This window comes from Vitis vinifera, chromosome 8 (assembly GCF_030704535.1).
Source record: "Vitis vinifera cultivar Pinot Noir 40024 chromosome 8, ASM3070453v1".
Lineage (NCBI taxonomy): Eukaryota > Viridiplantae > Streptophyta > Magnoliopsida > Vitales > Vitaceae > Vitis > Vitis vinifera.
Genome location: NC_081812.1, coordinates 22,984,785 through 23,009,361, shown reverse-complemented (window position 1 = coordinate 23,009,361; position 24,577 = coordinate 22,984,785). Strand labels below are relative to the sequence as shown.

Genomic DNA, 24,577 nt, shown 5'->3' with positions numbered 1-24,577 from the left:
GAACAAAAGAGTACATGCTTACATATAGGAGATTGGATCAGTTAGAGTTGATTGGGTATTCCGACTCCGACTTTGCTGGATGCCAAGACAGCAGAAGATCCACATCAGGCTATATTTATCTGTTGGCTGGTGGAGCAATTTCATGGAGGTTTGCCAAACAGACACTCGTAACTTCATCCACCATGGAAGCAGAGTTTGTAGCATGTTATGAGGCATCCAATCAAGGAATATGGCTACGAAATTTTGTCACTGGGCTGCGTGTTCTAGATGGTATTGAAAGACCACTGAAGATATTTTGTGACAATAAATCAGCAGTTTTATATTCCAATAACAACAGGAGTTCTACAAAATCAAAATACATTGATATCAAGTTCCTTGTTGTAAAAGAAAAAGTACAGAGTGGACAGATATCCATAGAGCATATTGGAACAAACTCCATGATAGCGGATCCGCTTACAAAGGGATTACCACCCAAGGTCTTTCATGAGCACATTGCTCATATGGGTGTTGTCTCATTTGAGGATATCCAAATTTAGTGGGAGTTTGTATTATTCATTGTATATTGCTCTATGTTATGTTTAGACTTTATCTATACATTTGGATTGTGTTCTGCAGAAATAAAGTATTCATTTTATTGCACTCTGTTAAATTATGCTAAAGATTTGATCTCAATAAAGTTAAGTTGGACCAGTTGGAAATAGGCATGAATAGATCACATTGCATGTAATTTCCATGCTATGCACTCATGATTGATCTATGTCATTTAGTTGTGCAGATATATGTGACCATTGATTGGTCTAGTAACGATTGATGTAACAAAGACCACCTTGATCCTATGTCAGTATAGTTAATGGACGAGATTGTTCGGATATACCCTAAGGACATGATAGCAAATTTTGAGCTCATAAGGTTAAGCACATTTATTTGATTACATATGCATGTGGCCCAGTGGGAGATTGTTAGATTAATTTTTGTAATTAATCTATAATTTGGGCCACACATGTAAATAATTAAAATGTGTGTGCTATCATTTAATTAAGCCTAAATATAGTGATCTAATTAATAATTGATTAATTGGCTTAAGGGTATAATTGTCATGAGATTATTGTGTAGATACTATTAGACAATTATTATTTCTATGAGGGGCAGAAATATAATTGTAATAAAATTAAAACTGCCCTAGCGGTTTATAAATAGGGTTATGGTCCCCATTCTACGACTACGCATTTCAATTTCTGAAAATCCTCTCAGAGAGAAATTGACACAGAATCTAGTGGCTAGAATTGGAAGACCATCTCAAAGGGTTTTCTTCCTATAAGGTTTCTCCTTCAATGGATTCAGGTATGCTTCCGCTATTATTTTTCTACTCATTGTTTTTAATCAGGAGATTCCAGTATATATGAAATTAGGGTATTCTCCTTGTTAAATATTCCAGTATATATGAAGTTAGGGTATTCACCTTGTTAAATATTCCAGTATATATAAATAGGGTATTTATCTTGGTTGAGTTATAACAAGGATCTTGGTTGAATTCTAACATATGAAGGTAGACCGACTGTCACTAGGAATATGTGGCATCCGGGGTTGAGCTATTCGTTTCTCGGGGAGCTCACTGCTTAAGGCATTCTAGTCCTGGTGCTTCATGTCTTCACCTACAGGAAACCAACTCCCGCGTGATTGTACCCATAGAACTGAAACTTGTATGGGAGGCCTTACTGGAAAAGGAAGGTCATCTGATGCATGATCTCACCCAAGTCATGGTAAGGCATTCCTTCTGGAGCATCAGACAATCGGACAGGTAAATCCATTCCAAAGAAACCTTGTTTGAACCCAGAAACGATGCCAAGTACACCAAGAAATGATCCCTGGGTTTCCCTTTAAGGATCCTTCAATTCTCTGAAACTCATTGTCCTGTAACATACACTCCCAACGAGCGACATGCAAGAGATACAACATCAATCTCATTCAAATTCGAGGCCCCATCTGTTACACATATACCACACTACTACCAATCTTAAGCTTGACCTCCACAAAGTTTCTTTCTCCAACCCCACTTGCAGAAATGCCACACCACCACGATGAACAGTTTGAGAAACCTGACCCATCAACCCAGTCCAATTTGCATCGTTCTTATGACCCATTCCATTAGAAACAGGGAAAAACATAAAAGGAACTTTTACAAAAGTAGTGTATAAAAAAGGTCTTCAGGTAAAGCCCTGTTCCATCCACGGGCTGAAGACCAATAGGTGAATACAAAGTGGTTTTAAGAGAGAAACAGGAATGCAACAAAGCTTATGATATGACACAGTAGATTAGAGGCAAAGTCAGGTTACTCCTAAAAATGGAATCAGAGAAATGAGAGATGATGCAATAACAACCCAAGAAATCCACAGAAATAAATATACGGTCCTTTGTCATTCATGCCCAAAATCCACAAATGAATATCCAAAAACAGCAAGAGATGAACGAAGAATAGGGTGATGAAGAGAATGTACACAATGGGCAAAGATAGGCCCATGGGCCTTTGCCATTCTACCGTTTGTTGCCTTATTCTGCCAATTAGGCCTCTGCCATTCTACACTTGCTGGTTTTATATATATGGAATATACATACAGATAGAAGTACCATGGTTACAGTTTATGTGTGTGTGAGAGAGAAAGAGAGAGAGGCCAAGATAGGCCCATGGGCCTTTGTCTTTCAACAATTGGTTGCCATATTTTCTGCCAATTAGGCCTCTGCCATTATACAGTAGGTGGTTCTTATATATATGGAATATACATACAGATAGATGTACCGTGGTTACAGTTTATATGAGAGAGATAGAGAGAGAGAGAGAGGGGACCCTTGATGCCTCAAATAAGTGAGACAATCCATGATACAAGCCTCATGATGCATGTTTACTAAAGAGAAAGCCACAATCTCTATCAATGGAGATTCTACAGTGAAATCCCATTTGCTTTTTCAGTCTTCTTTTTTTTTTTTTTGCTGGTCACCTAAAGTGCCTTACCACACCATCACCCATCCACATGATATTGGCGCAAGCTTAGTGGAGTCAATAGTCATGTCCTTGTAAAGTAATAAAGCTGGCTTCTCCTTCATTTTTTGTTCTTCTTACTACAATTTCAGGATTTTGTTGATGCAATCACTCTATTTCTATGACCACATTCAAAACACTATACTAGCATTTATTGCAAACAAAATTCTCATTTTTATGCTCATATTTGCTAAAAAATGATTTGCAACTTTTTTAATAACATTATCTATTTCACTATTCAACATTACTAAGGTGGTGTTTATTTTTTTTACTTAACTCTAAATAGAACCTTAATATTTAATAGAGTTAAATATTAAGTTATTTGTTTTTGTAGTATTTTATTTTTATTAAATATTAAAAAGTAAAAAATATTATTTTTTATTTATAAAAAGCTACATATTTTGGTTTTTTTATATTTAATAAAAAATTTATAATAAATTATGAAAAAAAATGGAAAAACAAACAACTTAAATTCTGAAAATATATTGCTTTCAACAAAAAGTCAAAAAAACAAAAACCACCTTACTTTTTTTTTTTTTTTTTTTAATTTCAATTATGGTGACAAAATTAGGTAATGTTATATGTACAATCAAATATCATTGCATTGTACCTCACATGTAATCTCACTTGGTGTCATTATTTAAAGATATTCGAAGGCAAAAATTTCAGTATATGCTTTCAACAACCTAAATAAGAGGTTTAATATCTATCAATTTGATATCATTGTACTTTATATTCGAAATACTTCAATTAAATATTTCTTACCAAACTAAGTTTTAATATTGTATTTATCTACTAATTTCCTTAAAAGTTTACATTTATAGGATTTAGGTTCAATATCATGCTTCTTAACAAAAATAACAAACTTTTCTAAACCAAGCTTTTTCCTAATTTTTTAAATTGAGATTAAATATCTCAAGAGTGAATGATCTTTATTTATTTTCTCATTTGACTACTTGCATAAAGCCACTTAGTTTTAAATTAAACTCACCTAATGATGCCACCATCCAAGCCCTCCTCTTGAGTACCATTAATTAGCTAATAAAATTATTGCCACTTTAATTGTTACCCCATCTTCATTGTGATTCATGCACCCTGAAAAGCAGAGTTTTCCCAAATGGCTTTTTACCCCATCTCCCAAAATCACTCTCTCCTCCACATTTCTCTCCCTCTTTTGAAACTTGAAACAAATTTCACTATGCCTTTTGACTCATAGATCTCTTCTGCCTTCCACCTTTAATACCAAAATAAATCGAACCCCATCTTTGTGATGAGCTCTGCCAACAGGCATTCTCATGAGCCCTGTTTTTATTTTAGAGCTTCAAGGGAGGGAGGGATGCTACTAATGATACTATCATGACTCCTCTTGATTGTTCCATAGATGCCCTAGTACTATTCTATCTGATATAGAATAATACCCTGTTGTGTAATCAACCTTGGCAATGGTTTGTCTAATCATAGAACTTGCCAGCTTTAGGGCAAATTTGATTAGGGTCTCAAGCTAATATTCCTTAGACCAACAGAGTAGGTGATTAAACATGGTCTACGATTAGTTAAAGAAACTGACTAAATTGAGCTTTGAGGCCACTGTCTTCAGTCAAGTCTGTCTGTCCATTAATGGGGACACAAAGCTAACCTTCTTTTAGCTGCCTTTGATTATGAGTTGAGTGTTTCTAGTTTCTTGTCATAATGCAGCCACCCCATTTGCTAGGCCCTCTTTTTCAGTCGCGACAAGTGGTGGGCTATGAGTGGTCGTATGTTTTTCTACGAATGAATAGGAATTGATTTTACGTTCAATTGTCGCAAGCTCTTACTTTTATAGGAATTTAGGCTTCGATCCATTGATTGTATTGCCATTCTCATGGTTGAATAGCACAAATTTGCTCATACTCCATTAATACATCATCAAGAAATGAACTTAAGAGTGATATCAATAAATACAGTCACATTTACTTAAGGGTCATTTTTTTGTAGGAGGGTTCGGCTTGTTCTATCTCCACATATGCCTTGTTAGTAACAAATGTCGGTTTATTTTCGCGCCTTGTATCAACCTTTATGTTTGTTTCGGCACATAAAAAGGGAAAAGAAAAGGAAAAAGTGATGGAAAAAGGTATCTAAAAGAGGAGGAGGAGAAGAAAACCATTGAGAAAAATAAAGAAAAAGTGGAGAAAAAAATGATTGAACCCCCTTAATCATTTTGAAATGGTGCCATGGTGCTCCTCATGCCACTACCAAATCCTTGATTCCTGCAACATTCCCGCCTTAATCATCGTTCACTCCTAATTTATTTTTGATTAAACTTGTGATGAGTACCTGGAAAGCTTCATCTAGTGATCATCATAATCAAGCTTCACCTAGTGTTTTATGCAAAAGGAACTGGCCGTCTATCATGTTGTCTTTCCTCTTTTTAACATAAAGCTAATTCAGAAGAAGGGATTTTCAAAAGGGAATGTGGACATTGTGGCCTCCTTTATTTTTCTATTATTAATTATTATTATTATTTTATTAATTTAATTTTATTTTTATTTTTATTTTTATTATCATATGGTGGTGGGTCGGCTTACTGTCATACAGACATGTCTTGTCCCTACTTGTCTGGGAGATGCCACGCCCCTTGCCCATTACTGGGTGCCCCCACAGACCATATGAAATAATTCATTTTGGGTCCCTTTTTTATTTGTTTTTTTGTTGGGGCAATGACTTCAAAGTTCAAGGTGCAGGAGACATGAGGTTCTTCAATAATTCACTAACTTACAAATTCAAAGTTGGAAAACTTGTTCTCTTATTTATTGGGCTCTGTTTGGCTGTGCTTCCTATAAATGATTTGATTTCTTGTCCTGAAAATTTGGACCACCTTAGATGAGATGAATAGAATTGTGTCACCTTTATTTTCGTTTCTGGGTGTGAAAGAACCCATAAGAATCAACAATAGGTATATTATGAACATGTATGAAATTGGAACAATTTTCTGTTCTTGAAAATGATTTTTTATTTTTTAAAATACTTTTAAACTCATAAAATATTTTAACAAATCTTACCCTAAAAAATAATTTTTTAAGAATTTATTTTGAAAATAAGTTATTTTTTAGAATAAATTTAAAATGTTTTCAATGATTTTCTATAAAATATTTTGAGCTATGATTGAAAATATGAAAAATATTTTAATTTTTTTTTGTGTTATTTGTAAGTGTATAATAGAGAAGAATTCAAAAACACTTTTTTTTTTATATTTGAATTTTTAAATAAAAATTTGACTTTAAATTTAAAGAACTTACCTTTAAAATTATTTTTTTATAAATATTTTTAAAAATATTGCCAAACAAACCCTTATTTATTGGGCCTTGTTTGGTTGTGCTGACCATATGAGATGAGATCAATAGGATTTCTTTTTCCTCTATTTTTCTTTGTGGGTGTGGAACCACTGGAAAAATTGTGTTTGAGAAAGAACCCATGGGAATCAACAATGGGGGACCTTTTATTTTCTCACCAACATGTAGGGCAAGAAAACACATTTGAAAATAAATGCTAATGATTTGTAAACTTTTTTCCTCATAGTTGGAAATAGGTCTAATCACAGCTTTAATTGATGAATCAATTTGTCACATTAAAAAATTTTGATTGTCAGCCAAGAAAAAGAGAGAAAATTTGGCAGTAATTCAAAACTGTCCCTGCTATCCAGAGTGGGTTTTCTTGGCATCCAAACAGAAGATAAAGCATTCATTACAAGTCACTTTTCAGAACTTGGTGTATTAACAAATACATTGCATGTATATGGGAAGAATGAATGAAAGAACAGGAGGAACAATTAAAGGACAAAATGTGCTTTCCCAAAGTAAACTTTTTTTTTAAAAAAAAAACATTAAAATAATTTTTTTTAAAAAAAAGCAATGATACAGCTACAGAGGTCTTGTAAAAAGATTTGGACAACCCAACCACAAGAGAAGGTGCAAAACCTTAGATCCGGCCACTTTTTGCAACAACACAGGCTGTCCCATCTCTTCTCAGACAGCCCTGTCATCATAACTTTGTCCTTTAATTGATAATCCACTTTTATAACATCTTTCCATACAAAATTTCAGCCTACTGCTTCCCCCATTTCAAAAACTATTTAGATTTAAAAAACCCTTTTTAAGAATTTATTTTAAAAATAGATTATTTAAAAGAATTTTTTTTTTTAAAATTAAAATTTGTTTTTAACAATTGTTTTCAAAAATTGTTTTTGTAGAATGTTTTTGAGGGTTGCAGCCCAATAACATATGAGAGATGAAAAGGAAATTTACCAAATGGAAGTGGGATAGTATGACTTTAGCTTGAAAGAATGATGTAGAATGGAAAGATGGCAACTTTTCCAGGAAGTGGGGACACCGTTACAAAGCTCAATGGGGAGATGGATCCAGGCAATGGTATCAACCCTTTTGTTGTGTTGATCAAGACCATTCAATCAGTGTAAGGGACCATTTGTATGAGACAAACCCCAAAAAAGCATTTATCAGAAGTTCTGCTTCTTCTTTTTTTAATTTTTTTTTTTTTTTTACAATTCTGCTTTTTTAATGACTTTGATAATCTGACACAAAGATTCATCACTAAGTGGGGATGGGGTTGAGTTTTGAGTGGTGTAAGATAGGAAATGCCCATTGAGAATAATACACTTGATGTAAGATATGGATAGCCTCTACATGGAGAAGGGAATCCTAGGTTTATCTTTTGGACCCTGCATGGACCTTTTCTTTTTTTGTTCTCTTCTCAAATCTATATTTATTTTCAGAATGGGATCTGATTTTTTTATTTTTTAAAAAGTTCATTTCTTTATGAGGGTTTTTTTTTTTGGGCATACAATGAAGGCCTTCTTAGATTTGAAGGCATCTAGAGAGAAAGTAGGGTGCCAAAGTTGGAAGCTCATCGATCATTGTCTAAAATCACTTTTTCTCTCATTTATGAAATTATGCTTTTGATGATAATAGCTTGCAAAATGAAGGCCCCCATTTTGGATCATTTTTATTGATAGTGTTTATATCCAAAATGTTTTTAATGAGAATTGCTTGATGTTTGCTAATTCATTTTAAAAAACGTTTTAAAAAATTATAAAGTGTTTTTAACCCTCTTAAAATTATTCTAAAAGGCTGTATGGTGATTCAACTTGAAATTATATCTAATAAAAATATCAATAACAAAAGTACTATAAATTAAAAAATTTAAATTTAAAAATCTATTTTTTTCCATGAGAATATGAAAAGAAAAATTAATTTATTCTTATGAATTTTAACAAAATATAATATGAAAATTTCCTTTTTACAAAGCAACGCTCTAAAATCTAACATCCATTTTAAAATTCATCGAATTTTTAAGGAATCTATAAGTAACCAAGGAATATAATTAAGAAAACAAGTTGAACAATATAATTAAGAAAACAAGTTGAACTTTAATATACGCTAACATATTAAAAATATTGACAATAAATTATTTTGTTTAAAGTTAAGGAAGTTTATTCATTGTTAATTACCAAAAAAAGAAAAGCAGAGATGGAGAGTGAGGATGATTAGCCACTAGTGAGAATTAGAGCGAGAGGAGACAGCAGAGCGAGCCTAGGCCTTGGGTTCCTTGGGTGCTCAAGTGTATCCTTGGAAGTATCGTATGCCATGGTACTAGCAGTCTGAGTTTTATGCAGCTTCATTCACTCATGACTGCTCATTTCTCGTGAAGCTACGTGAGGAGAATTTTCTCTTTCCAACTCCTTTTCTGACTCCCAAAACTATCTCTTTCTCTCTCTCTCTCTATCAATTCTCTCGGGGACACAGTAAAACACCTGGTCCGTGAACCCTGTACCATTACATTGTACACTTCTTTCCTCTCCTCTCTTTTTTGAAGTTTTGCTGCTGTGCTTTGTGCATTGCTGTTACTTGTTGGTGTTTCATGTGGAACCCATGTTCTATGATAGACCCCCTTTTTTCTAGTTCTTTTGTTTGTTTGAGTTTGTTGGCTTCTGCGAGGTTTTTTTTTTTTTTTTTGATATGGGATTTTTTTTTTTTTTTTACGAGTTTTAGTGGTTGAATCCTTGATTGCCATGCTTTTTCCCTAAATTGAGGGATTGGTGTGCTGTGAAGTGCTTCGGTTTCAAGAAATCTGAAGTGGGTTTTGTTCAGAAACTGATGAAGTGATTTGGGGTCTGGGGTTTGGGGTTCATGGGCATTTTCTTGGTGAATGAGTGCCTTTGATGGTTTTCACAGGAAGCTCTGAATCTCTTTGTACAGTTGCTACCATAAATCTGTGATTCTTGAAGAAGAAGTGGGTGTTTGTTCAGGATATTTCCTCCAAATCCTGAGATTTTTTGTTCTCTCTCCAGAAACGGTTGAGGGGAGGACAATCACTGAAAGGAAAGGTGGGTTTTCATCAGACATTTTTTGTTGAGGGAAAGTACAGAAGATTCAGTCTTGCAGTCACTGGGTTTTGCGGCCTTCTGGTTGGGGTTCTGGGGGTTTGGGTAAGAAAGAAACTATAGTTCATTGGAGAGGCATTTCACCAGCAAAAGAAGACAACCCCATGATGGCATTTGTATGCCTGTTGTCTCTTGTGCTAATGGGGTCTCTGTCAATTTCACAAGTTGTGGATGCTCAGCTTCATGATCAAGCCACATTGTTAGCAATTAACAAAGAGCTTGGAGTACCTGGGTGGGATGTCAACAACTCAGACTACTGCTCTTGGCGAGGCATTGGTTGTGCAGCGGACGAGTTGATTGTGGAGAGGCTTGATCTTTCTCACCGTGGCCTCCGAGGTAACTTGACTCTCATTTCTGGGCTCAAATCTCTGAAGTCGCTTGACCTTTCTGATAATAATTTCCATGGATCAATTCCTTCAATTTTTGGGAATTTATCCGAGCTTGTGTTTCTGGATTTATCTTGGAATAAGTTTGGCAACTCAATTCCTATAGAGTTGGGTAGCCTCAGGAACCTTAGATCATTGAACCTTTCCAATAACTTGCTCATAGGAGAAATACCTGACGAACTTCAGAGCCTAGAAAAACTGCAGGAGTTTCAAATATCTGGCAATAAATTCAATGGTTCTATCCCAATTTGGGTGGGGAACTTGACCAATCTGAGAGTTTTCACAGCCTATGAGAATGAATTAGCTGGTAAAATTCCAGATAATCTGGGGTCCCATTCAGAACTTCAGCTGTTGAACCTTCACTCCAACCAGCTTGAAGGGGCGATACCAGATACCATTTTTGCTTCAGGGAAGCTGGAAGTTTTGGTTCTGACACAGAATGAATTAACTGGCAATCTACCTGAATTGGTTGGGAAATGCAAGGGTCTTTCAAATATCCGGATTGGTAATAACAATCTTATAGGAAACATTCCAAGGTCAATTGGCAATGTTAGCAGCCTTACTTACTTTGAAGCAGATAATAACAATCTCTCTGGTGAGATTGTCCCAGAGTTTGCTCAGTGCTCTAATCTCACTCTCTTGAATTTAGCCTCAAATGGGTTCACAGGAATGATCCCTCCAGGACTTGGGCAGCTCACAAATTTGCAGGAACTGATTGTCTCCGGTAACAGTCTGTTTGGAGATATTCCGGAATCAATTCTTAGGTGCAAGAATCTGAACAAGCTTGACCTGAGCAATAACAGATTCAATGGCACAATTCCTGGAGATCTCTGCAACACATCGAGACTGCAGTATCTGCTGTTGAGTCAGAATTCAATAAGAGGGGAGATACCTCATGAGATTGGGAATTGTGTAAAACTGCTTGAATTGCAAATGGGCAGTAACTATCTAACTGGAAGTATCCCTCCTGAGATTGGTCACATCAAGAACTTACAGATAGCCTTGAATTTGAGCTTCAATCATCTCCATGGACTGTTGCCCCTTGAATTAGGGAAGCTTGACAAGTTGGTTTCTTTGGATCTATCTAATAATCAGCTCTCTGGGAATATTCCATCTGCACTGAAGGGTATGCTGAGTTTGATAGAGGTTAATTTCTCGAATAATTTATTCACTGGCCCAGTTCCCACCTTTGTACCATTTCAAAAGAGCCCGAATTCCAGCTTTTTGGGGAATAAAGGGCTATGTGGTGAGCCATTGAGTTCTTCCTGTGGGACTAATGGTTCTGATCACGAGAGCTACCATCACAAGGTTTCTTACAGGATTATTTTAGCCGTTATTGGTTCTGGCTTGGCTGTTTTTGTATCAGTGACGGTAGTTGTTTTGCTGTTCATGATGAGGGAGAGACAAGAAAAAGCTGCCAAAGCAGGAGGTGTTGCAGATGATGGAATTAACAACCGGGCAGTGATAATAGCTGGGAATGTGTTTGTTGATAATCTCAGACAGGCAATAGACTTTGATGCTGTGGTTAAGGCTACACTAAAGGATTCAAATAAGCTTAACAGCGGGACTTTTAGCACTGTCTACAAGGCAGTTATGCCTTCTGGGCTGATTCTATCAGTGAAGAGTCTGAGATCAATGGATCGAACCATCATTCATCACCAGAACAAGATGATTAGAGAGCTTGAAAGGCTGAGCAAACTCTGTCATGATAACCTAATGAGACCTATTGGATTTGTAATCTATGAAGATGTTGCTCTCTTGTTACATAATTACTTACCCAATGGGACATTAGCTCAGTTTCTTCATGATCCAACAAAGATATCAGAATATGAACCTGACTGGCCTACAAGACTCAACATTGCTACTGGAGTAGCAGAAGGGTTGGCTTTCCTTCATCATGTGGCAATTATTCATCTTGACATCTCTTCGGGAAACATACTTCTAGATGCTGATTTCAAGCCTTTGGTGGGAGAGATTGAGATATCAAAACTCCTAGATCCATCCAAAGGCACTGCAAGTATCAGTGCAGTTGCAGGTTCATTTGGTTACATTCCTCCAGGTACACTTATTATCATTCTCTGATTTAATATGCTTCTTTTGTGTTTAATATTTCATATCCTTCTGCCTCTCTCTCTATCAAACCGATGAACTTTTTGTTTGTTTGTTGATCAGAATATGCATATACTATGCAAGTTACAGCACCTGGAAACGTATATAGCTATGGGGTTGTTCTGCTTGAGATCCTTACTACCCGACTACCGGTTGATGAGGCTTTTGGTGAAGGAATAGATTTGGTGAAGTGGGTTCACACTGCTCCAGCAAGAGGGGAAACACCAGAGCAGATACTGGATGCAAGGCTTAGCACGGTCTCATTCGCTTGGAGGAAAGAAATGCTTTCTGCCCTTAAGGTTGCCTTACTCTGTACCGACAACACTCCTGCCAAACGGCCTAAAATGAAAAAGGTGGTGGAAATGCTCCAAGAAATAAAGCAAAACTGAAGTCATTTGCATTTTCGACATCCTCTTGAGTCCATGAATGCAAGAATCCAGTAGTCAGGAAGTTCTCCCGTCTTCAAGAAATGGAGGCAAAATTTTATATGTTCAACTTAACTATGAGTTCAAAATGCCATCCAAGAGGGAGAAGGCAGTGGGCTCATGTCCATCTTGTTCTGTACCAAAGCCTTAGGATAAATGGCAGTTGCAATGCATTTGAGTTGGAAATAGAGGTTGTGTTGGGTAAAATGCAAGAAGGGTCGGCCAATAAGAAAGGATTACATCACACTTTTGAGTTTCTGTCTTTATTAGACCTGCAATTGTATTATTGAGGGTTTTGGTTTCAAGGTATTTATATGTGGAAGAGATGCTTGTGAATGTTCATTTAATATATATCCGAGTCTCTGAAAACCAACTGGGTTAGTTGAGGAATTAGAGATTTATTACCATGTGAAGTTACTGATTATGCCTACCAAATTTCTCCTGGTTTACATGAAACAGGGCAATCAAACCTTCTCACTTGCTTTATATCTTTGGTTCAGCCTAAAGGGGCAATGCCAACGGCAGAAGTTGATTCTAGTTTGAAGGGACTGATGCTTCCCCACATCTTCACTATCATGAAACAGATCATCAAACCAAAACCAACAAGACTATGGTCTGACTCTCAGCAATTTATATCTTCATAACAAATAGCATAACATCTTAACACTGAAAAGTGAAAACAACTGAACGTGGAGCTTTGAAAAACAAAATAAGGAAACCAACACAGCAGTCAAGAATGCAGCACTACTGATGAGACGAACTAATCCACAGTCAAACACCAGTTGAGAAAGCTGAATCAATGTGCTTCATAGCCAAAAGAAGAATGCATTAAAGCATTACTGGCTTATCTGCAGGATCACCATATCTGCAGCTGCTTCAAATACAAAACAAAACTTTAAGTGGATGCAAGGGATGGAGGCAACTCAATCCATTCTGTCCACTGTATTATCTGGAAGGGCAGTTCTGAAACCAATTAACAGAGCGCAGTGTTTCCATCCTTGTAGAGCGTTAATACTCAGTTGCATTCCCTCTAGGAGAGATGATAATTGAGGGCAGTCTTCAATCCAAAGAACATGGAGGCATTGGGGGTTTTGCAGCCCCTCCCTCATGCAGTGGTTTACCCATGAAAAATATATAGATTTATGCATTTTTAATTTATATTTTCTACTCGGAATTATGGTTAGTTAGCATCCTTTTAAAATATAGTTCACATCTAAAAACAAATCAACTTACTTTAGACAATAAATGCAATCAAATTAATTAAGTCATTTGACTCTCATAGTTTAAATAGACATTGATGAAGATATTTAAAGTAAAATACAAAAGAAACACACCCAACTAAGAATTCAATACAATTCAACAATGATAATATAAGGAAATTAACAGTAAAACACCCACCAAGAAAACCAAATCAAGAAGCTTCTTCATCATCTCAAAAGAAGGCAACATTTCCAATCAGCAAAAGAATGCCTTTTAAGTTTTGTGTGCCGCTTCAAGGTCTTTGATCTGGCAGTAGTGAAGTTTGCCTTTGCCCCTTCCCTGCGCTGTGAATAATCTTCAGTGTGGTTAACTGAATATTCACTTATAATATAACCATCAGAGAGCATGCATGAAAATTGGTTTAGGAACCACCATTTCATGGGCCTTATCTAGTGTACTAGGTGAATAAAAAATCAATGTTTCCTGTGATCAAATTCTCTGCAGCTTGAAAGTTTTCCTAGGATATTGAAAATAAAAACACAAGTGCATGCTTATAAAACTAGTGAAAGTCATCTTATTAAGTTGATTCACTAACACATGAATAACATAATAGACATTAGGTTTCAAATGACAAGATGGAATCAAGAAAGGGTAGTTGATATATGAATCTAACAAGAAAATAAAACAAGGAAAAGAGTATAACTGTGTTAGATATATGTAAAGAAGGTTTCTTCCTTACCTAATTATTGGTTGTCCATTTAATAGATTCCCCATCAATATTTATCTCTGGGACATGAGCAATCCTGTGCCAATCCTCTCCTATTTTTGGCATGCATCTTTTACTCAACTCAGGACAATCATCAATGCTAAGAACTTTTAGTGTAGTGAGGCGATGCATCCCTTCTGTCAGAGTTGAAAGTTGAGGGCAATCACCAATACGAAGTTCCTGGAGTGATGTGAGATTCTCCAGTGACTCTGGCAATCCTTTGAAGTTGTGACATCCATTGATACCCAAGCAGTGCAGGTTGCTAGTAGTAGGTCCTTGGACGAGCCATTGGGGCAAAGCCTCCAATTGTGGTAAAGCACCAATGATAAAGGTACAGAGTCTACTACTAGAGCCTTGAATATCGTCTTCACTATCCCCATCCCCATCCATCAAATTCAGCCTTTCACAATCCCCAAATACCAGGTTCTCTAATGCAGGCAGGTGTTTTACACTTGTTGGCAAAGACACCAGACTTGGACACCCTACAATCACCAATGTTCTAAGGGCAGTGAGGTTTTGCATCCCTTCAAAAATGAATTCCAGATTGTTACATGCGTAAATCAATAAAGAACGAAGAGAAATTAAGCATTCCAACCCATTCTCTGTCCCCGACAAAGCTCTTTGCTTTGTGGTTATCGACAAGAACATCAGATTGATCAAGTTCCCCATATCTCTTGGCAATTCTTCAAGTTCCGAACATTCAGCAAGTATCAATGTCTGCAAATGATACAACTTGCAGATGGAAGCTGGGAGTTTCTTGATCCTCTTATTCCGTAAGAGGCTCAAATATCTCAAGTGTTTCATGTTACCAATGGAACTTGGCAACACCTCAAAACTAGAGTCACTTAAATCCAAATATCGCATGTATTTGAATTTGGAAGCGCAAGTAGTCACAAATGACAGACTAGTGGCCCCTCCATTTCTAAACAAAATGGTTCGAAGCTTGGTTATTTTCTGGAGAAGTGTTAGAACTTCTTCTGGATCATCGCCAGAAAGCAAAACATGTTGAACCTCGTTGGAATTGATTTTTTCTATAGCATCTAGAGTGTGCTGTTCAAATTGTGCTACAGACTTTGCAAGATCATGCACCAGATCATGCATTTTAAAGTAAACACAAAATTTACAATCTTGCACATCTTGAAAGAAAGATATGGAGCACAATTCAGTAATATATTCATTACCAATATCTTCCAAGTCTTGGTTTTGACTTGATGGCTGAATGAGACCATGTGCCAACCAAAATTGAATCAACTCCCTGTTGTTGAACTCAAAATCTTTTGGAAACAGTGAACAAAAGGCAAAACATTGTTTCAAGTAAGATGGAAGCTCATCATAGCTAAATTTCAATACAGGCAAAATTCTATCTTCTTTTGATTTCCATATTTCATTATCTCTCACCGATACCCAAACATGTTCATCCACCTTTCGAAAAAGGAAGCCCCCTAAAGCTCTTACTGCAAGAGGAACCCCTCCACATCTCTTAACAATCTCATCCCCAAGTTTTACAAGGTTCGGGTAATGCTTAATTTGCCCATCTGTAAATGCACATTTGACAAACAAAGACAAACAATCATCGTGGGAAAGACCCTTTAATTCGTGTGTGGGAAAATTACCCATGATTGAAGCCACTGAATTTTTGCGCGTAGTCACCACAATTTTACTTCCACCGGCACCACCCATCAGCAGTTCTTTTAACTCGAGCCATTTCTCACGATCGTTATTCCAAACATCATCTAGTACAAGTAAATATCTGTTATTGTGTCATGCATTTCTTAGATGAGTTTGCAATTCATCCATGGATAAGTCAGCAAGTGAAGATCTGTCATTTTGAAATAGATCCATAGACGATTCAGCAGCGCTTCCCCTGGTTGCAGACATAAGAATCTTCTTTGTTAGCTTCTCAATTTCAAAATTCTCATCAGACACACAAGCCCACATTCTTTTATCAAAATGTGCAACTACCCTTTCATCATTGTACACCAATTTAGCAAGAGTTGTCTTTCCCAGGCCGCCAATCCCAATGATGGGAATAACAGAAACATTCTCCTGCTCATCACTACTTGATTGCATCAAAATGCTGACAATATTTTCTTTGTCCTGGTCTCTTCCAATAATATTGGAAGCATCCACGTAGGAGTGGGCCATCTCCCTCTTCCTATGCACCACATGCGCACCATCCACAACAACCACTCTCTCAGTGAGATTAAATTTAGACTTATCAGCTGCAATCTTATCCAAACTCTCTCTCAGGTTCTTCATTTTGTGACCCATTTTGAAGCGAAATGCAAGTGGATTTGAAGTTGAAAGGAAACTGTGTACCTGTTTTCCGATGCTCCCACCTTTTGCAACTTTCCGCCGTAAAGCCTCGGTACTCAAATTCATCAAGCACATCTTTAGCCTCGTAAAGAGCATTATTGAGCTTTCGAAGCCAATCACTGAGCTGGCGGATTTTGGATTGCTGCTCCTCAGCATCTGAGATCACGGCTTGAATGGTTGATATCGTATTCTTGAGATCTTCAAGGTCAGCTTGGACACCCCAAGCAAGGGCAACTTCTTGGAGAGCAAGTGAGCCTAATTTTCCCACAACTTGGTTTGCTATGTCGAAGGCAAATGATACGGCCATGGGCAAGCGATGGCTATTAGATCAGTAAAGGTTCTCTGCACAGTTTATGATGGGTTGAATACGCAGAGATGAAGAACGTCCCTTCCACGTTCCATCGGCATCCAGGCATGTGAATGAATGTGGTCAACTCTGGCTTCAGCCTAATTAAATTTAGTAGTGGATGCAGTTGATTATAAGGTGCCAACTTGCCAATAGCTGCAGCTATTGAATTCCATTGAGTTCATGTCCCAAGGCCAAAATTGGAAATTTTCCTGGCACGTGATAATAATTTAATGTCTTTCCCTGGAATGATTGAAGGCTTATAATAAATGGTACTAATTTATTAGATGGGCGAATGCATCCGGAAGCATTTGATTATGCAAACCGTGTGATTGGTCAACCTTCACAACTTAATTTATTTACTTGATGAGCTGTCTTAATATAAATATATAATCATCTTGGTTATGCTATTAATTAAATATATAATTAATTCAAGGAGTTTGAGGCCTGCAACTTAAACCAACAAGTGCTTATATTAGCAAAAGACCCATTAGTATAAATAATTAAATTTATGGCTTAGTATATATATTTTTCATAAATAGTTGTCAAGTTAATAAATGTATTTAATTTCTTCTTTGTAATGAGATAAAGAGAGGAGAGAGGAAGTGTTTGGAAGATAAGAAAGTGAAAAGTTGTCCAAGTTTATTAATCCAGGTTATTGTACTTTAGTTTTTGTAATTAAAGTAAAAGATAATCAGTAATTAATTAAATATTAATTATGGTTTTTTTAAATGTATTTGTTTGTTAAGAAAGTTTTAACGATTAATATTATGTGTACTTGTTATTGAAATTGTAATGAATTGTTAGATGGTGTTGGTTCATCATATATGTTCATCCACTTGCAAATTTATTTTTATTTATTTATATATTTTGAAAATGGTTCTCCATTATCCAAATATATTAGTGGGGTAATTGGAGTCATTGGTCAAAAAAATTATTTTAGGGATAAAAATAAACCATTTTTAATAATAGCCACCCAAAGTTTGTTGGAGCTACCTAATTTCACTTTTTAAATCATTCAATATTTGTAACTTAACCTTCAAAAACATATACAATCATATAGGGATTTTATTTCGTTATTTATTCAAATTAAAAAAAAAAAAAACTTGGTTGGTGGCGATTTTGATAATGATAGTTTTAGTTTATAGCATTTTTGTTTCTAAAGATTATTTAGGAAACATTTTTATTAAAAAAAATCAGTTAATATTTGAATATATAAAATAAAAAAAAATAAAAAAGTGTTTTTATCATAATTATGTGTTACGAATAAAAAAGAAATACTTAAAAAATTATAGCCTAAACCACCATTTGGTATGTTTTCCTAGATTTTTGAAAGTGATTTTTTAAATATTTATTAAATATCTAATTTTTATAAGAAAAACACTTTCAAATATTAAGAGTCCATATGATAATAATTTTATGAAGTGTTTTTAATTTTTCTAACACTTAAAATTTTTTATCATGTAAGTGTTAAAAGATTAAAACAATTTTTTAGAATCATAATCAAATACACTCTAAATACGAGGAAATCCTCTTCAAATCATTTATAAATGACTAAAATGATTTACTAAAAAAATGACTTTCTCATATTTGATTGTACCATATAAAATAAAATATAGTTAAAATTAGTTTGGAATTGAAAAAGTTAAAATAAATTAAATAAGTTTAAAATAATATATAAAAATAATTTATTAATTTTAAATTTTTTTTTTATTTTTTATTTTTTACTTTTCCTTTCTATCTTCTTTCTCTTATGACAAATTTTTCAGGAGCCAAATACATCCTAAAGCTATGTTTGGTTTCCAGAAAATTTGAGGGAAAATATAAGAGAAAAAAAATATAAAGGAAAAAAAAATGAAAGAAAATAAAAAATAGATTAAAAATCGATAAATTATTTTTTTTTGTTACTTTAAATTTATTTTATTTATTTTAATTCATCAATATAAAGATTAAATAATTTAAAAATATATAAGTTTTTAATTAGTTTTAATTATATTTTATTTTCTTTTATATTTTTTATAAGACAATCAAACATCAAAAAATCATTTTTTTTCTTTTCTTAGTATTTTCGAAACCAAACGGACGTAAAAGTTTTTTGTACTGGTGCTTTAGTCAAATGTCCATAATCGTCCAATTTGTCTACATGTGCTCAATTGGCACTATCTAATAATCTTTCTCACAACAAGATATTTCTGTCAATAATTTTTTATGCACTTTGAACTATTGTTATTTTTGGAGAAGAAAATGGTTGCAGAATTGTCACAAAAAATTCTCAATGGCTTTCCTTTTCGACGTCTCCTCAGGAAACATACTTCTAGATGCTGATTTCAACCCTTTGGTGGGAGAGATTGAGATGTCAAATCTCAATCTCATATAAAAACTCCTAGATCCATCCAAAGGCACTGCGAGTATCAGTGCAGTTGCAGGTTCATTGGGTTACATTCCTCCAGGTACTCTCTTATTATCATTCTCTAATTTAATATGCTTCTTTCGTCACATCCTTCTGTCTTTCTCTCTCCCTTTCAAACCGATGAACTTTTTGTTGTTTGTTGATCAGAATATGCATATACTATGCAAGTTACAGCACCTGGAAACGTATATAACTATGGCGCTGTTCTGCTTGAGATCCTTACTACCCGACTACCGGTTGATGAGGCTTTTGGCGAAGGAATAGATTTGGTGAAGTGGGTTCACAGTGCTCCAGCAAGAGCGGAAACACCAGAGCAGATACTGGATGCAAGGCTTAGCACAGTTTCATTCGTTTGGAGGAAAGAAATGCTTTCTGCCCTCAAGGCTTAGCACACTTCAAGTCTTCCTCCCAGATGAAGTGTGTTATACTTTATTAATATATTTAGTTGCTATATTAGAATTATATATTTAATTATTATATATTTATTTATTTATTATATTTTTTATTTATTTAATTATTATTTTAAAATTATTTTCTTTTTTTTAGAAGAAAGGATAAATTAATCCTTATTTTCTTTTACTAAATCTATTTAAATGTTAATGATGTTGGACCTATATTTAACAGAATTCTTAATAAGAAATTCTAGATTTTTTTTCTCTCTTTGAATCTTTTTTGGATTTGAGACAAACTCTGATTATCACACCATACTAGGGCGGGAAGACTGAGAACCACTATGGTCCGACTCTCAACAATTTGGAACTTTATTACAAATTGCAGAACATCTTAACACTGAAAAGTGAAAACAACTGACCATGGAGATTTGAAAAACAAAATAAAGAAACAAACAAACACACCAGTCAAGAATGCAGCACTACTGATAAAACGAACTCATCAACAGTCAAACACCAGCTGAGACAGCTCAATCAATGAGCTTCAAGAGCAGTTCTGAAGCTGCAGCTGCTTCAAACCCGAAACAAAACTTGAAGTGGATGCAAGGTGTGGAGGCAACTCAATTCATTCTGGATTCTGGTGACTGTATTATCTCCAAGGGCAGTTCTGAAACCAATTAATGGAAGAAAGCGTTGTTTCCATCCTTGTAGAGTGTTAATATTCAGTTGCATTCCCTCTACTAGAGATGATCACTGAGGGCAATCTTCTATTCGAAGAACATGGAGGCATTGCAGGTTTAGCAGCCCCCTCAGGCAATGGTTTACCGGTGCTTATTTAATTTTTACATTAAAAAAAAAAGAAAAAAGAAAAATAAGTGAAATGAGTATGAAAGATATGTAATTAAAAATAATTTTTTATTTTTAAAAACATAAATATTTTTATTTTTCTTTCATTTTCTCTTTCCTCGTGTTTTCTTGATATTTTCTTCCCCTGTGTTAGTTAGCATCCTTCTAAAATAAGTTCACATCTAAAACAAATCAACACACTCTAGACAATAAAAGCAATCAAATCAATTCAGACATCTGACTCTCATAGTTTCAATAGACATGATATGAAGATCGATATTTAAAGTAGAATACAAAGAAACACACCAACTAAGAATTCAATTCAATTCAACAATTATAACACAATGAAATTAACAGTAACGCACTAGCCAGAAAAACCAAATCAAGAAACTTCTTTTATCATCTCAAAAGAAAGCAGCATTTCCAATCAGCATAAGTATGCCTCAAAGTTTTGTGTGTCAATTCAACATCTCCAATCTCATAGCAGCGAAATTTGCCTCCGCCCCTTTCATATGCTGCATGCGAATCATCTTTAATATGGTCAAGTGATTATTTTCTTATAATTCAACATCAAAGAGCACGCATCAAATACGAATTGAGAAGCACCATTTCATAGGCACTATCTAGTGTACAAGGTGAATAAAGAATCATAAGTTTCATCTGATCAAATTCTTTGCAGGTTGAAAAATTTGTGAGAATATTGTAAATAAAAACACAAGTACATGCTTACGAAACTACTAGTAAAAGCCATCTTATTGAGTTGATTCATTGACACATGCATGATATAATAGACATTAGGTCTCCAATGACAAGATAGAATCAAGAAAAAGGTAGTTGATATATGAATCTAACAAAAAAATAAAACAAGAAAAAGAGTATAATTATGTTAGTTATATGGACAGAAGGTTTCTTTCTTACCTAATTATTGGTTGTTGATTTAATAGCTTCTCCATCAATATATATCTCTGGGACATGTGCAATCTTGTGCCAATCCTCTCCTATTTCTGGTTTGCATCTTTTACTCAACTCGGGACAATCACGAATACTTAGAACTTTTAGTGTAGTGAGGCGGTGCATCCCTCCTGACAGAGTTGAAAGTTGAGGGCAATCGTCAATTCGAAGTTCCTGGAGTGATGTGAGATTCTCCAATGACTCTGGCAATGCTTTGAATTTGTGACATCTCCTAATAAGTAAGTAATGCAGGGTGCTAGCAGCAAGCCCTTGGATGAGCCACCCGGGCAAAGCTTCCAATTTTGGTAAATCCACAACCATCAATGAGCGGAGTCTACAACTGATGCCTTGAATGTCATTCTCTTCATCCCCATCCTCATCCATAAAATTAAACATTTCACAATTAAAAATCATCAAAGTCTCTAATGCAGGTAGGTGTTTCACACTTGGTGGCAAAGACACCAGACTTGGACACCTTCTAATCTCCAAGCTTCTAAGAGCAGTGAGGTTTTGCAATCCTTCAAACATAAATTCCACATGGTTACATTCTGCAATCAACAACCAACGAAGAGAAATCAAGCAAGCCAACCCATTCCCTTTCCTTGGCCAAGCTCTTTGTTTCGTGGTTATTGCCAAAAACCTCAGACTGATAAAGTTACCCATATCTCTTGGCAATTCCTCCAGTTCAGTGCATTCTTTGAACGACAATGTCAGCAAAAGGTACAACTTGCAAATGGAAGCTGGGAGTTTCTTGACCCTCTTATTCCCACAAATGTCCAAATATCTCAAATGTTTCATATTACCAATGGAACTTGGCAACTCCTCAAAATCAGTCCCTCTTAAATCTAAAACTCGCATGTATTTGAATCTTGAACTGCAAGTACCCACATATTCAGCCGTCGCATTTATCTCACTATATGGAAACCAAATGGTTCTAATATTGTTTTTCTCCTGGAGAAGTGCTAAAATTTGTTCTGGAACATTGTCAGTAATGGACGCATCTTCAACCTCTTTGGACTCAATTTTTTTTATAGACAGTGCAAGATCATGCACTAGATCGTGCATTTTAAAAAAAACAGAAACTTTATAATCTTCAACATCTTGGAAGAAAGATCTGGAACACAATTCAATAATACATTGGTTGCCAATATCTTCCAACTCTTGGTTATGGCTAGATGGCTGAATCAAACCTCGCGCCATCCAAAGTTGAATCAACTCAACGTTGTTCAACTCGTAATCTTTTGGAAACATGGAACAAAAAACAAAGCACGGTTTTAAGTGAGATGGAAGCTCATCATAGCTTAACTTTAACGCAGGCAAGATTCCATCGTCCTTCTCCTCTAATGTCCATATTTCGTTATCTCTCACCAATTCCCAATCACGTTCCTCTAGCTTTGAGTAAAGCAAGCCCCCTAAACTTCTTACAGCAAGAGGAACCCCTCCACATTTCTTAACAATCTGATTCCCAATTTTTACGAGATTGGGATACTGCTTACCTTGTCCATCTTTAAATGCACATTTGAGAAACAAAGACTGACAGTCCTCATCAGGAAGACCCTTTAATTCTTGTGCCGGAAAAGTACCCAAGACTGAAGCCACTGACTTTTTGCGAGTAGTCACCACGATTTTACTGCCACCTGCACTACCCATGAGCAGCTCTTTTAACTTGAGCCATTTCTCACGATCGCTATTCCAAACATCATCCAGAACAAGCAAATATCTCTTATCATCCAATGCATTTCTTAGTTGAGTTTGCAATTCATCCATGGAAAATTCAGCAAGCGAAAATCTGAGATTTTGAAATTGATCCATAGACAAGGTACCAGTGCCTCCCATGGTTGCAGAAATAAGGATCTTCTTTGTCAGCGTCTCAATTTCATTATCCTCATCAGATACACAAACCCACATTCTTTTATCAAAATGTTTAACCACCCTTCCATCATTATACACCAATTTAGCAAGAGCCGTCTTTCCCATACCACCGATCCCAATGATGGGAATAACAGAAACATTCTCCTGCTCATCGCTACTTGATTTCATCAAAATGCTGACTATATTTTCTTTGTCCTGCTCTCTTCCAATAATATTGGAAACATCCACGTAGGAGTGGGTCATCTCCCTCTTCCTATGCACTACATGCGTTGTGTCCACTACAACTGCTCTCTCAGTGAGATTAAATTTAGACCTATCAGCTGCAATCTTATCCAACCTCTCTTTCAAGTTCTTCATTTTGCGACCCATTTTAAAGCTAAATGGAAGTGGATTTGAAGTTGAAAAGAAACTGTGTACCTGTTTTGTGATGCTCCCAGCTTTTGCAACTTTCCGGCGTAAAGCCTCATACTCAAAGTCATCAAGCACATCTTCAGCCTCGTAAAGAGCTTTTTTGAGCTTTCGAAGCCAATCGGCGATCTGGCGGCTGTTAGATTGCTGCTCCTCAGCATCTGAGATCACCGCTTGAATGACAGAGAGTGTATCCTTGAGACCATCAAGGTCAGCCGTGACACCCCATGCAAGGGCAACTTCTTGGAGAGCAAGCGAAGCTATTTTTCCCAGAACTTTGTTTGCTAAGTCGAAGGCAAATGATTCGGCCATGCTTTGAAGCAAGGAGGAAAGGGCAAGCAATGGATCCGAGAGGAGGACTGGTTTCTTCAAAGTTTGTGAGGGATGCAGCAAGGCTATGGCATCCATATAATTGATACGTCAGTGATGTAAATGAATCTGGTCAACTCTTGAAACTTGATATTAAAATAACAAGTGGGTGCAGTTCACATGACACGGTTTGGAAATTAAAAATTCAATATTTAACTAATTCCCAGGACTATTCTTATTTTCTTTCCAAGCAGACTAATCTTTTCAAGTATATATTTCAAATTTATTAGATATGTGACCTTATTTCAAATTTCTTAATGTCAAACAAATGAAAACACAAATTATTCTTTAACAAGGGACCACTCAAATAAATAAAT

At 35.6% G+C, this 24,577-nt stretch overlaps 4 protein-coding genes across 5 annotated transcripts; 1 reads left to right on the top strand and 3 right to left on the bottom strand.

Moving 5' to 3' along the window:
• The first annotated feature begins 8,618 nt into the window (after nt 1–8,618).
• Nucleotides 8,619–12,777, top strand: LOC100258928 (leucine-rich repeat receptor-like tyrosine-protein kinase At2g41820). The gene is made up of 2 exons (XM_002278015.4): nt 8,619–11,912; nt 12,026–12,777. The coding sequence occupies exons 1-2, from the start codon at nt 9,572–9,574 to the stop codon at nt 12,349–12,351; spliced, it is 2,667 nt and encodes an 888-aa protein (XP_002278051.2). The 5' UTR covers nt 8,619–9,571; the 3' UTR covers nt 12,352–12,777.
• Nucleotides 12,778–14,326: 1,549 nt separating this feature from the next.
• On the bottom strand, nt 14,327–16,033 carry LOC100264097 (disease resistance protein RGA2). The gene has a single exon (XM_019221560.2). It carries the CDS (start codon nt 16,031–16,033, stop codon nt 14,327–14,329), a length of 1,707 nt encoding a protein of 568 aa, XP_019077105.2.
• On the bottom strand, nt 15,576–16,962 carry LOC132254152 (putative disease resistance protein RGA4). Its single transcript, XM_059738827.1, has one exon. It carries the CDS (start codon nt 16,823–16,825, stop codon nt 16,115–16,117), a length of 711 nt encoding a protein of 236 aa, XP_059594810.1. The 5' UTR covers nt 16,826–16,962; the 3' UTR covers nt 15,576–16,114.
• A 3,906-nt stretch (nt 16,963–20,868) lies between these two features.
• On the bottom strand, nt 20,869–24,348 carry LOC100246945 (putative disease resistance protein RGA3). Of its 2 annotated transcripts, none has more exons than XM_010655480.3 (2): nt 21,579–24,348; nt 20,869–21,190 (listed from the first exon to the last, which is right to left on the bottom strand). In XM_010655480.3, the coding sequence occupies exon 1, from the start codon at nt 24,297–24,299 to the stop codon at nt 21,579–21,581; it is 2,721 nt and encodes a 906-aa protein (XP_010653782.1). In that variant the 5' UTR covers nt 24,300–24,348; the 3' UTR covers nt 20,869–21,190. The 2 variants fall into 2 exon arrangements, with proteins under 2 accessions (XP_010653782.1, XP_002277987.2); XM_002277951.5 differs by having other exon boundaries at nt 20,869–21,175; nt 21,579–24,344.
• Between the last annotated feature and the right edge of the window lie 229 nt (nt 24,349–24,577).